The following is a 12,580-nucleotide window of genomic DNA, read 5'->3' as shown; positions in this document are numbered from 1 at the left end:
TCTACGGATGCATATACGTACATAATAGAGAAAAATGAAACAATTATGGACGACTTGCTCCGAAACACCACCGAGTGGGGGAACGCTTCTCAAAAATAACCTGCAGTTGTTTCCTTCAAAATTCCTACATCGTCGAAATGTACATACATCAAGGTATATTTGTAGAAAATTTCAGGAAAAAATATTCATTTTCCTGGAAGTTAAGAGGAGTTTAAGTGGACTCTGTTGGAATTTCCGAAAATTGTCCCCCACCCCCATTCTAAAACACCGAAAATTTTTGTATATTCGGAATCTACATAATAAGTAATATATGCATAGAAAATTTCATTAAAAAATATTCATTTTTCTGAAAGTTATGACCTTCTAAAGTTGGTGGGGTACAACTCTGTAGTTATGCCAAGTTTTAAGCATAATATATTATTGTAACTACAGCTTGGATGTTACTTTTTTTAATTTGCAAAGGAATTAAAACTAATGATGTGAAAAAACATTGCACACATTCTCTATATTGTATTGTGTACATTAATTGTATATAATGTAAAGTAATTATAAAATATTGCATAATAAGGAATATGCAATTACATACTGATCTTGCAGTTTCAATAGAATACTAATGAATATGTGTATTAAGTATTTTATTCTTTTATTTCAGTCATTTGATTGCAGCCATGCTGGAGCACAGCCTTTAGTTGAACAAATCAACCCAAGGACTTATTCCTTGTAAACTTAGTACTTATTCTATTGGTCTCTTTTGCTGAATCGCTAAGTTACAGAGACGTAAACACACCAGCATCAGTTGTCAAGCGATGGTGGTGGTGAGGAACAAACACAAACATATATATATATATATATATATATATATGTGTGCATGAGAAGACCCGGCAAGCCAAGTGAGACCTAAATCCAAGGTCTCTGCCAGGGGTGTAGCCAGCCCACTTATGCGCACCTTTTCTACATTGGACACTAAACTCCGCTTGCGAAGACTTGTTGAGGCAAATGAAATCAAACTAAATTCGATGAATGGCACCCGTGCCAACGTCGTCTCCTTCATTGGACACGAAACTCAGCTTGCGAAGACTTATTGGGGCAAGCGAAAGCGAAATCGGGATAGCACCTGTGCCCAGCGTCGCTTTTCTGGCACTTGTGCCCGTGACATGTGTAAGGATTTTCGAGCGAGATCGTTGCCAGTGCCCCTGGACTGGCTCTTGTGCGGGTGGCACATAAAATACACCATTTTGAGCATGGCCGTTGCCAGTACCGCCTGACTGGCCTTCGTGCGGGTGACACGTAAAAGCACCCACTACACTCTGAGTGGTTGGCGTTAGGAAGAGCATCCAGCTGTAGAAACTCTGCCAAATCAGACTGGAGCCTGGTGTTGCCATCTGGTTTCACCAGGCCTCAGTCAAATCGTCCAACCCATGCTAGCATGGAAAGCGGACATTAAACGATGATGATGATGATATATACACGACAGGCTTCTTTCAGTTTTCATCTACCAAATCCAAGGCTTTGGTCAACCTGAGACTATAGTAGATGACACCAGCCCAAGGTACCACGCAGTGGGACTGAACCCAGAATCATGTGGTTGGGAAGCAAATTTCTTACCACACAGCCACTCCTGCACCTATAGTTAAGAGGCAGCACATATGCTAGAACACAATAATCTCCTAAGCAGACCTAATGCAGATACAAGTAGAATATGAGAACTGGTATTAAGGAAAGATACAATAACCATACAATGTAAATACAAGGAGACAAATAAACACACATACATATACATAATGGGCTTCTTTTAGTTTCCATCTATCACATTCACTCACAGGGCTTTGGTTGGCCTGGAGCTATAGGAGAAGACACTAAGCCAAGATGCCACACAATGGTACTGAACCTGAAGCTATGTGGTTGGGAAGCAAACTTCTTAAACACACAGCCATAGAGATGTGCCTTGCTAACATGATTAACAGACTTACCTGTACATTTCTGGGTCAAGTGAAGCCAAGTGATGAATGTCAAGATCAATTCCATGGCGATTCAGAATTTTCGAGAGGAAAAACTGAGCAAAAGGTAACTCCACCAAGAGGTTTTCATAGAGGGCCTAGAAGAGTGAACAAAATGTGTCAATGCCATTAATAATGAAAAGTGATTTGGCTTTTGTAAGAGGTTGATGAAATATTATCATTTACAATAAAAACACTAACTTTTATTTGGTCTGTAGACCAAATACAACTCCTTCAACTCCAGGTCATTTCATTAAATACTGTAGACAGCTATGTATCTTGACTCTGTAAGTGTTCTTTCCAACAAAACCTAGTTCATTTCACATCATTTTAAAATTTAAGTTTTACTTTTGCCACAATACTATCAAGCCTTTTGTTTGCTTTTAGTTTACATTTCTTTCATTAAAAAAAAAATTATTATTATACAACTATATCACTGAAGGCAGAAACTTTGGATTCCCTTGTGCCTTATTCACATTAATAAAAGTTCTTTAAATTCACTCCAAAAATTTCTCTTAAACCAGGATTTCTTTTTGCCAAAATATGAAAAGTGCCAAGAATTACATAATGAATATCTCAACAGGCACCAATTCATCTGTATTTGTTAAACATTGTTTCTCATAGAATCGAAAATCTTTTACTGTCACTATGTACTTGATTTAATATCTTTACTTTAATATGATTTTGTAGGAAAAGAAACGAAAAAAAAACCCCTTATGTTCACAATTCCCCTTTAAGCCAATGCTCTAGTATGGTTTTTGATAGATAAAATAAACAAAAATTACACTTATTTCCCATGACATTCTTGCAAGGAAATAATAATGGTCTATATAATTTTTAGAAGGGCAGGTAATTTAGGTAGAGAAGTCTATTATGTTGATGACTATCAGTTTGATCTCTGAGTCAGAGATTTTATGCTAGAATGGATATAATTTGAGTGGATAAGAACATTACTTTTAGTTTGGAAATAAAAACTCTTAACTCAAATTCAGCCTAGTACTATATACACTCAGGAGGAATAAGATACTTGACAATGATTAGAGAGGGAACTAACTGAAACAATGGAAATATAAAAAAAATTATATATAAGTTTTAATAGTCTTAAAAATTACATTATTTCAACAGCAAAATGCACCTCAGACATTTAAATTTTTAGTACTATTTTATAAGCCAGTGAAACATGAAAAGTACTTTACCTTTCCCAACATTCTCCCAAGGAAATAATAATGGTCTGTATAATTTTCAAAAAGGGCTGGCGCTTGTGGATTTGGGTAGAGTAGTTTGTCATTGGTGTATTTGAAGAATCCACGATTAGGATCAAAGCCTGTTTTCAGTAATTCTGACAAAAACTCCCGGGACAAACCTCCACCATCAATTCCTGCTTCATCAATACCAGCAGAGTTCACCAATCTTACTCGTAACCGCAGCTTCAGGTTTGGTTCTGATTTATTGAGAAATTCCAGTATACAGCAATTACATTACATAAGTTGTAAAAATATGAGAAATTTTCATCAAAGAGGTTCAATGAAGAAATCAATACAACCTTGAGGTTAATGACTATTATACAATACTTTACAACACAGAGTCTGTTATAATACTTCTCTTTTTTTAAATCTTTATTCATAATACTAGAATGTTCCTTGTGCTTTAGTTTATTCCATATATTTAGGTGCTTTCTTACTGAAACAAACTTGTCTATCAATTAACAAGAGAACTGTCTATCAATTAACAAGAGAACTGAAATGTCAACAACAAATCACCAACAAATCAGTTTTGCTTTACAGTGATCTTGCTATGTACATCAGTGAGCGGTGGCCTTCCAAAAGCACCTATTTTATAGCTAGGTCTACCAAGTCAACAAGAGTTACTGTTTTTATGAGGAACACAATGCAGTATTAATGACTAAGTACAAACTGTTGGCCTTTTGACCAGTTAGTCTGAACGCTACTGACTCTTAAAACAAAGAACAAGTAATATATATGTATATATTAAAAGAATCAATAACTACCATTCTCTTCTGATAATTTTTCAAAAGCATCTTCATAAATATAGTTTCTTCTAATCTTGATATTAATTGATAATCCTAATTGAAAGTTGGTCATTTCAGACTGATGTTCTTCTCGATCTTGGTTAACATGTTGATGGAGGATCTAAAAAAGATAATGGTACACAAAATGTAGCTTTTAACTTCTAGGAAAGAATTCTTCAAAAGTTCAGTATCAAATTGGATGAAGAGAATGAGTGAACAGGTGTTCTTGTTTGTTTGGCTTAATTAATTGACGAAGGCGAGAGTTGACTGAAAACTACTAAAAGCTGAAAAGGAATCAAGAGGAAGAAATTTTGTCAGCGACTGTGCACCCTCAAAACAGGGAACAGTTGTCTACACACATTTCCCACTTAAATCACATCCACTGAATGCAGCTGTCTCTTCTACTTTTGACATCCCTGCTCTGTCATACACAACACACTCTGCACAAAACACTTCTCAAGCAATCCACCTTGCTAGAAGTCAAGATTTTAAAAATATTTTCCTTGTCTATGTTTTCTCTACATCTGTCAACCTACAAAAAAATCAAACTGAACATTTACCACATTGATTTCACCAGCCTGGGAGGGACAACAAAGGTCATGGATATTTCTTTTTCTCACAAAGCAAATAAAAAAAAAAAAATGAAACCATGGTCATATAAGATTATACAAGCGCCTTTTTTTAAAAATATCTCCTGTGATAATGAAGGAATCATTACACATTTAATGACATAAAAATCCTAAGTGGCAAGCAGTGAAGAATTAATAGGATTTTAGTTAGGCCAAATGGTAGCGATTGTGGATTCAGAGTAAATGTGGTACCTGCTCGTTTTCTTGCTTTACTCAATGGACAATCAAACATTTTTTTTTTGTCACTCCCTCCTTTCTCAGACTCAATGTTTCATATAAACTATATTGCAACAGTTCACATGAGATGCTGTTAGTATCTGCGGCTCCATTCATTAAGGTAGATGAAAACATTTATTGCTTAAAATATTACTACTGAAAAAAACTTACATTTTTTTTCTCCTTTTCTCTATTTCTATAAAATGTTGATTCATCTGAGGTCATTACAAAAATGAAACATTTGATATATTTTCCAATACTCAATTTTATTGTTCACTAACCAAAGATAAGGAAAATATAGAATTTCTGTATGCAATATCACATATTCAATAAAGTCAATGGGCCAGATGAAATGAAGCTATGGGCTGTAGTTTACCAACTGCTTGGCTTAAAGGCAAACAAAGCATGTGTAATTGTAACACATGTACCACTAGCAAAATATCTTCGTGTATGAATCAACATCAGTTCACTCTCAAATCACAAACATTCTAAATATGAGTAACCTAATCCCGAACAGAGCTTATCTACTGATCTCAGCAAATCATGAAAGAACTTTGGGATTCAGACTCTTTTCTATTCCCAATCTTTCATAACTTCACCTTGCATATCAAAAGTTTTGCCAGAATAATGGGAGATGCTACAGTATCATTTAATCATATGTGTATTCCTAATAAAATTATTCTTTGCCATTGTATCTTTATCTTTTGACTTGCTTCAGGCATTAGACTGTAGCCATGCTGGGGCACCACCTTGAAGAATTTTTAGTCAAATGAATTGATTCCAGTACTTATTTTTTAAAGCCTGGTACTTATTCTATTGGTTCTCTCTTGCCAAACTGCTAAGTAATAGGGATGTAACATACCTACACTGGTTGTCATGTGGTGGTGGTGGTGAGGCGACAAAAACAGATACAAAGACACACACATACACATAAGACAAGCTTCTTTCAGTTTCCGTCTACCAAATCCACTCACAAGGTTTTGGTCAGCCTGAGGCTATAGTAGAAGACACTTGACCAAAATCCCACACAGTGGGACTGAACCCAGAACCATGTGGTTGGGAAGCAAGCTTCTTACCACACAGCCATGCATTAAGAATAAATTTTAAAATTTAAATAAGATATTAAACTTGTAAATTAACATACCTTAATTCTTTCTGTAAAACGCACTACAAATGGCAGTTCAGTAAGGATGATAAGGTTCCAGATGTCCCTTCCTGATAGTGGTGGTCCTGAATCTGGACCTGCACAAAAATAAATAATTGATAGTAATAATAATCCTTTCTATTATAGGCACAAAACCTGAAATTTTGCGGGGAAGGGACAAGTTGATTACACTGACCCCCAACGCAACTGGAACTTAATTTATCGACTCTGAAAGGATGAAAGGTAGATCTTGACAAAATCTGAACCCAGAATGTAAAAACTGACAAAATGCCATTAAGCATTTTGACCATTATGCAAACAATTCTGCCAGCTTGCAGTAGTAGTAGTGGTAGTAGTAGTAGTAGTAGTAGTAGTAGTAGTAATAATAATAATAATAATAATAGTAGTAGTAGTAGTAGTAGTTTCTACGGCTGGATGCCCTTCCTAACGCCAACCACTCAGAAAGTGTAGTGGGTGCTTTTACGTGTCACCCGCACGAAGGCCAGTCAGGCGGTACTGGCAACAGCCATGCTCAAGATGGTGTATTTTATGTGCCACCTGCACAAGAGCCAGTCCAGGGGCACTGGCAACGATCTCGCTCGAAAATCCTACGAAGGCCAGTCAGGCGGTACTGGCAACGGCCACGCTCAAAATGGTGTATTTTATTGATAAAATAAATACCAGTTGAACACTGGACTTGATGCAATCAACTATCCCTCTCCCTCAAAATTTCAGGCCTTGTGCTTGTAATAGAAAGGATTATTACTATGATTATCAATCAGGAAACTATTGACTGTACAATAGCAAGTTAATATAGATAATTCTTTCTACTATTGACACAAGAGCCAAAATTTGGGGGTGAGGGGGCTAGTTGATTACATCAACCCCTGAGCTCAACCAATACTTACTTGTTTTATCGACCTCGTAAGGATGAAACGTAAAACCAACCTCAATGGTATGTGAACTCAGAACATAAAGAGACAGAAAAAATGTTGCTTAACATTATGTTCTGGTGTGATAATGATTCTGTTATCTTCCAGCCTTAATCAAGATAGGTAACAATAATATTTATTACAAGTGAACACATAACTGTACATAGAGTATACATAAACTGTCTTCCTAGCAATAAGGAAAAAAAATTCAGCTAATTTTAAAAGATGTGTAACTTCTTTGCAAGTGTATTTATGAAACTCAAAGTTCAGTTAAAATGTTTAACTTACCACTATCATTTGGTACATATGGCATCAATGGCTGTTGACTATAAAGGTTGGCAGCTTGTAAATTATACAGCTATAATAATGAAAGAAGAAAAAAATATGCACTGAAGGAATATGATATAAAATCAGTTACAAAAACTTCTCACAAAAAAAAAAAAAAAAGGCACAAGTGTGACTGCATGGTAAGAAGTTTGCTTTCCAACCACATGGCTCTGGGTTCAATCCCACTGTGTAACATCTTAGGCAAGTGTCTTCTAGTAAAGCCCTGGGTCATCCAAAGCCTTGTGTGTGGATTTGATAGGCAGAAACTGAAAGAAGCCTGGTGTTAGTGTGTGTGTGTGTGTATGGGGGTGGCTTGTGTTTGTGTTTGTGTCCCACAATTGCTTGACAACCAGTGTTGGTTTGTTTACACCCCTGTAATTTAGCAGTTTGGGAAAAGAAGTCGATAGAATAAGTACCAGGCTCAAAAAAAAAAAAAAAGACATTAAGTACTGGGTTGATTCGCTGTTGAACTGCTGATTACATGCTTTAGAGCTACAGTTAAGTGGTTAAGAAATTTCACAGTCATTCAGTTCTGGGTTCAATCCTACAGCATGGCACCATTTACCATATACTTGTGTCAACCAAATCTTTGAGTGAAATTGTAAAGAAGCCTGCAGGACTATATCTGTTCTTAGGTGTAGACTGTTAGCAGAGAATGTATAGTTGCAAATAATCAGACAATATTGGTTGGAGAACTTCTCCACTTACTCCAAATAATCTAGGTGACCCCGCCCTTTCTCTTCTGACTAATAACAACTAAGCCTCTATAAAAATATAAAAAAAGAAAAAGAAAAAAAACAGGGTCAAGTTAACCAACTAGTTTCACATTTGAAAAGTTAACAGCAGAAAGAATATTTGATTGTAATAACCATAGATCTAACAAAAAACAAACATTGAACCCAACCGAAAACAGTGTTGACTATTGATGATGTTGGTTAGACTCCCAATAGAGTCTTGATTTGGCAAATTTCTAATCAAATGCATTCAAATGACCATCCTGTCTACTTTTTTTTCAGACACAGTGTACATAGGACTACACAATTCAATGTGCTGTTTTCATTTTGAAATGATAGGTTGTGATTTGAGAAAGACTTGGTTGTTAATTCTAGCAAGTACACTGTGTGCATGTGTAGAACAGGAAGGAGCAAAGTGGTAAATGGGGGTGGGGGAATCTACGTGACTATCCAAGGGGTTGATAAAACACCTGAAACAATTCTGATAAGGGTGCTGAACTATTAGTGAACTGTTTTTTCACAGTGGATAAGATTCAATATAAAAAGGTTCATCTGAAATATAATATGGAAATTCAAATTGCCTTATCATATTGTTGGCACACATCTAGTAAACATGCTGGTTGATTGATGAGCCAATTAAGGACAAGTGCACACTTTTCATGTAAACATTGTAACAGAGAGATGCTCCATACTAGTGTGAATTTATTGCCCCTTTATAGTAGAGTGGTTTCAATGTCAAGCAATTTTCAGTTTACTCTTTTTATTTATTTTTTTTTTTTAATTTTGCATCCACAATAGCAACTATCACTAGTAAAAATTGCTGGCAGTATTTGTAAGAATATTTAAAATTCGAATTTATATCATTATTTGTATCAACAATGTCTATGTATCTGATGTGTGGAAGAAAGCTTTTAGTAACAGTACTATGAAGCCTAAAGATGAAAGACTATGTCAAAAGAGTTCATTCTGATAAAATTAAAAATCTTAATTTTTTTTAGTGTACTGAGAGAAAATATTTAAAAGAATTATGTTTAAGAAAATTATCTCAAGATAAAATACTTGTCTGAATTCATATGTGGCTCAAACAATGGTAACATAGAAAAAAGAAAACCTCATCAAAATATATTAAAAAAAATATAAATAATATGTATTACAGCAAACACTATAATACAGGTTTCAAATTTTGGCACAAGGCCAGCAATTTCAGGGGAGGAGGAAAGTCGACTACATTGACCCTAATGCTCAACTGGTACTTATGTTATCAACCCCACAAAATAAAGGCAAAGTCGACCTCTGTGGAATTTGAACTCAGAATGTAAAGGCGGAAGAAACGCCACTAAGCATTTTGCCTGGTGTGCCAATGAATTTGCCAGCTCACCACTTCAGCAAAAGCTATAATATTAAATTAGCAGAAAAAAGGTTTACCTTATCAGTACGTATATGTATATGGTCAGCCAACCAATGATTTGTAGGGCAGAATTGACGTCGGGTATCCCTTGAATGTAACTGCTTTACTAGTGTAGAGATTGACTGAAAAGAAAGAAAAACAATAACAAACAGCTGTCATATCGTTCAACTTAACCCATTACCTACCAGTGATCTCATATGAGATCACTTAAAAATAACAAATTTCGTAATTATCTGTCAATATTTACACATATCTAACCTTTTTGCTATATCTACTAGGTATATTTCTCTGATATTCAAATGAGGTTTGCTAATTTTTCACCCAATATCTCGCTTATTTCTATCTTAAATGTTATTTTGATCATTCCAGTGTGTTTCTAAGGCTGTTTTATACTAGAAATCAAAGTTTCATAAAAAAAATTCCAGTTAATAGAATTATGGGAGGTAATGGGTTAAAAGAAGAAAAACATGACTAAAATTGGCATTAAAGGTACTGATGATCAAAGAACTTCTTTTTTTTCTGGTATATGCAATTGAGACAATATTAACCCTCTTGGGACACTCAGGCTGATTGATTGGCCCTAGTGATACAAGCTGAAAGGACTTGGAGGCTGGTCCATTGGCCCAATGGAACAAATGTTGCGAATGACTGGTTTTGAAGTGTAATGGCTAATCAGAGATCATCTTTCAGTAGATGTATCTCAATAGAAAAAAATGTTGGTCTTTTTGACTACATATACCAAAACACTGGGTGTCTCAAAAGGTTAAACTCAAACATAACTGTTTACATAGAATACTTAATGTATATACATTGTTGATAGGCCAGTTACTGCAGTATTTGATTTGAGATGTATCACTTACGGACTTGCTAAAAACCCAATAAATATGAGAGAGAGGAGAGAAAAATTTATCCTAGTAGTGACCAGCAAGAGCACCAGATGCATTTTGGCTTTTAAGTGATTAAAACATTCACTGATGTTGCAAAAAGCCACCCAACTTATCAAAAATTTGGTATATACAATTGAAGAAGCATTTACTTAAACTAGCCATATATATAGTATACTAAATGTATAGACACTGTCCAGAGGCCAATTACAGCAGTATTTATCCTGAGATAGCACTTTTTATGAATTTGCAAGTCCATGAGTCCATAAGAGATACAATTCCAGATCAGTAAAGGTCCCTTTTGGTCATGAATGACTATGAGATTGCACCTAAAAGTTCCCCTCCCAGGTACAAGTCCGGGCAAGGTTGTTTATGGAAGAACAGCAGTCGCCCATGCATACAAGGTTCCCCTCTCCACGCCACTGATGTTATCCAAGGGAAAGGCAAAGGCCGATACAGCTTGGCACCAGTGACATTGCAACTCATTTCTACAGCTGAGTGAACTGAAGCAACATCAAATAAAATGTCTTGCTCAAGAACACAACACACAACCCAGTCTGGGAATTAAACTCACACCCTCATGATCATAAGCTCGATGCTCTAAACACTGAGCCATGTGCCTTCACTTTGCTATCCCAGATCAAATACTGCAATAACTGCCCTATTGACTGGGTATATATTAAGTGTGCTATAAAGATGGCTATTTATTTTTTGGGAAAAGAAAGCAACATATGAAGTCTTTAAGTGATAAATCATGTAACTAGTACCTGTGCTGGTGGCACGTAACTAGCATCTGTGCCAGTGGCATATAAAAAGCACCTTTTGAGTGTTAGGCTTCATGGAGGCAATGACAAATGACCGAGACCTTTGGCAATATGCTGTGCTTGAGAAGAAGACCCATCAAGCCAAGTGAAATTGTAGTGATGGCAGATATTGGTGTCATGCAACTGGCACCCATGTTGGTGGCATGTAAAAGCACCCATTACACTCTCAAAGGTGACTGGTGTTAGGAAGGGCATCCAGCCGTAATAATCATGTCAAATCAGGCTGGGGTCTGATGTAGCTCCCCAGCTGCCAACTGGTCAAACTGTTCAACCCATGCCAACATGGTTAACGGATGTTAAATGATGATGATGATGATGATGATGATGATGATGATGATAATAAACCTATTTTAAAAGCAAAGAGTTTTTTTTACTCCACTACCTTGTTGACTTAAGGTATTTGTGTTCATATATATTATAAAGGCTTTTTTGGAATAGTTCATTGTAAAAATTGACAAGAAGCAATTAATAGCAGACCATGCATGATAAGAAATTAATCTCTTAGGGATGAAAAAAAAAAAGTACTGAAATCTAACTTACTTTAAATAAATGCCGCCAGAGTTGAGTCCGAAGTAAATTCTCTTCTTTAGCAACTTGAATACCGGTTTTACTAAATGCTTGTTGATAATCTTTATTTAAAAACACTTTTGATTCTGGGCTTGCAAGTTCAATAATTCCTAAACATATATCACGCAAAGTTAAACTCATTGGCACAAGTTCATTGAGAGAAAAAGGCATACTGGTAGATTTTTTTACACGTTCATCCTTGAATTCCACTGAAATAGAAAAATGTTTTTCTAAAAAAAAAAAACAGGACTAAAAAATTTTTTAGCTAACAAAATATCTTCTAATTTGTATTGTATTTAGAATACCAATAGACTGATTATCAGAATATTCATAAATATTGCTAAATTATGGAGAAAACTGATACGACAACAAAACTCTTCAAAACTATTAAATCAAATACTCTTATGGTGAAAAGAATTATCTGATATGAAATGAAAGACACAAAATAATAAAATAAACTTTTAAATACTTAATAAAGATAACACTGCATCAAACAAATAAGTATGCACGTACACACATACATGACAAGTATAAAGGCACCCATGATAGTGACATGTACAAGACACCCACTTCACTCTTGGAGTAGTTGGCATTAGGAAGGGCATCCAGCCATAGAAACCAAGCCAACCCAGCCCAGACTGGAGCCCGGTACAGCTCTCTGCCTTATCAGTTCTAGTGAAACTGTCTAACCCATGCTAGTATGGAAAACTGATGCTAAATGATGATGAAGATATATATATATATATAAAGATATGCACATACATATATGTATATATAAATATATATACATACATATATCATCATCATTTAACGTCCGCCTTCCATGCTAGCATGGGTTGGACTATATATATATATATATATATATATATATATATATATATATATATAT

At 35.4% G+C, this 12,580-nt stretch overlaps 1 protein-coding gene across 1 annotated transcript in view; it reads right to left on the bottom strand.

The window, feature by feature from the left end:
- The window catches only part of LOC106872940 (ubiquitin-protein ligase E3C), a 78,103-nt gene that overhangs the window by 20,222 nt on the left and 45,301 nt on the right, over positions 1 to 12,580 (bottom strand). Inside the window, exons 13-19 of the mRNA XM_014920117.2 lie at positions 11,665 to 11,921; positions 9,434 to 9,538; positions 7,236 to 7,305; positions 6,016 to 6,113; positions 4,006 to 4,147; positions 3,194 to 3,438; positions 1,971 to 2,095 (exon numbers count right to left, since the gene is read on the bottom strand). Coding sequence (XP_014775603.1) covers positions 1,971 to 2,095; positions 3,194 to 3,438; positions 4,006 to 4,147; positions 6,016 to 6,113; positions 7,236 to 7,305; positions 9,434 to 9,538; positions 11,665 to 11,921 — 1,042 coding nt within the window. The remainder of the gene's footprint in view (positions 1 to 1,970; positions 2,096 to 3,193; positions 3,439 to 4,005; positions 4,148 to 6,015; positions 6,114 to 7,235; positions 7,306 to 9,433; positions 9,539 to 11,664; positions 11,922 to 12,580) is intronic.

Source organism: Octopus bimaculoides, chromosome 19 (assembly GCF_001194135.2).
Source record: "Octopus bimaculoides isolate UCB-OBI-ISO-001 chromosome 19, ASM119413v2, whole genome shotgun sequence".
In the NCBI taxonomy this organism is placed as follows: domain Eukaryota; kingdom Metazoa; phylum Mollusca; class Cephalopoda; order Octopoda; family Octopodidae; genus Octopus; species Octopus bimaculoides.
The sequence above is the reverse complement of the archived record's forward strand: the minus strand, read 5'-3'. Positions and strand labels throughout refer to the sequence as shown.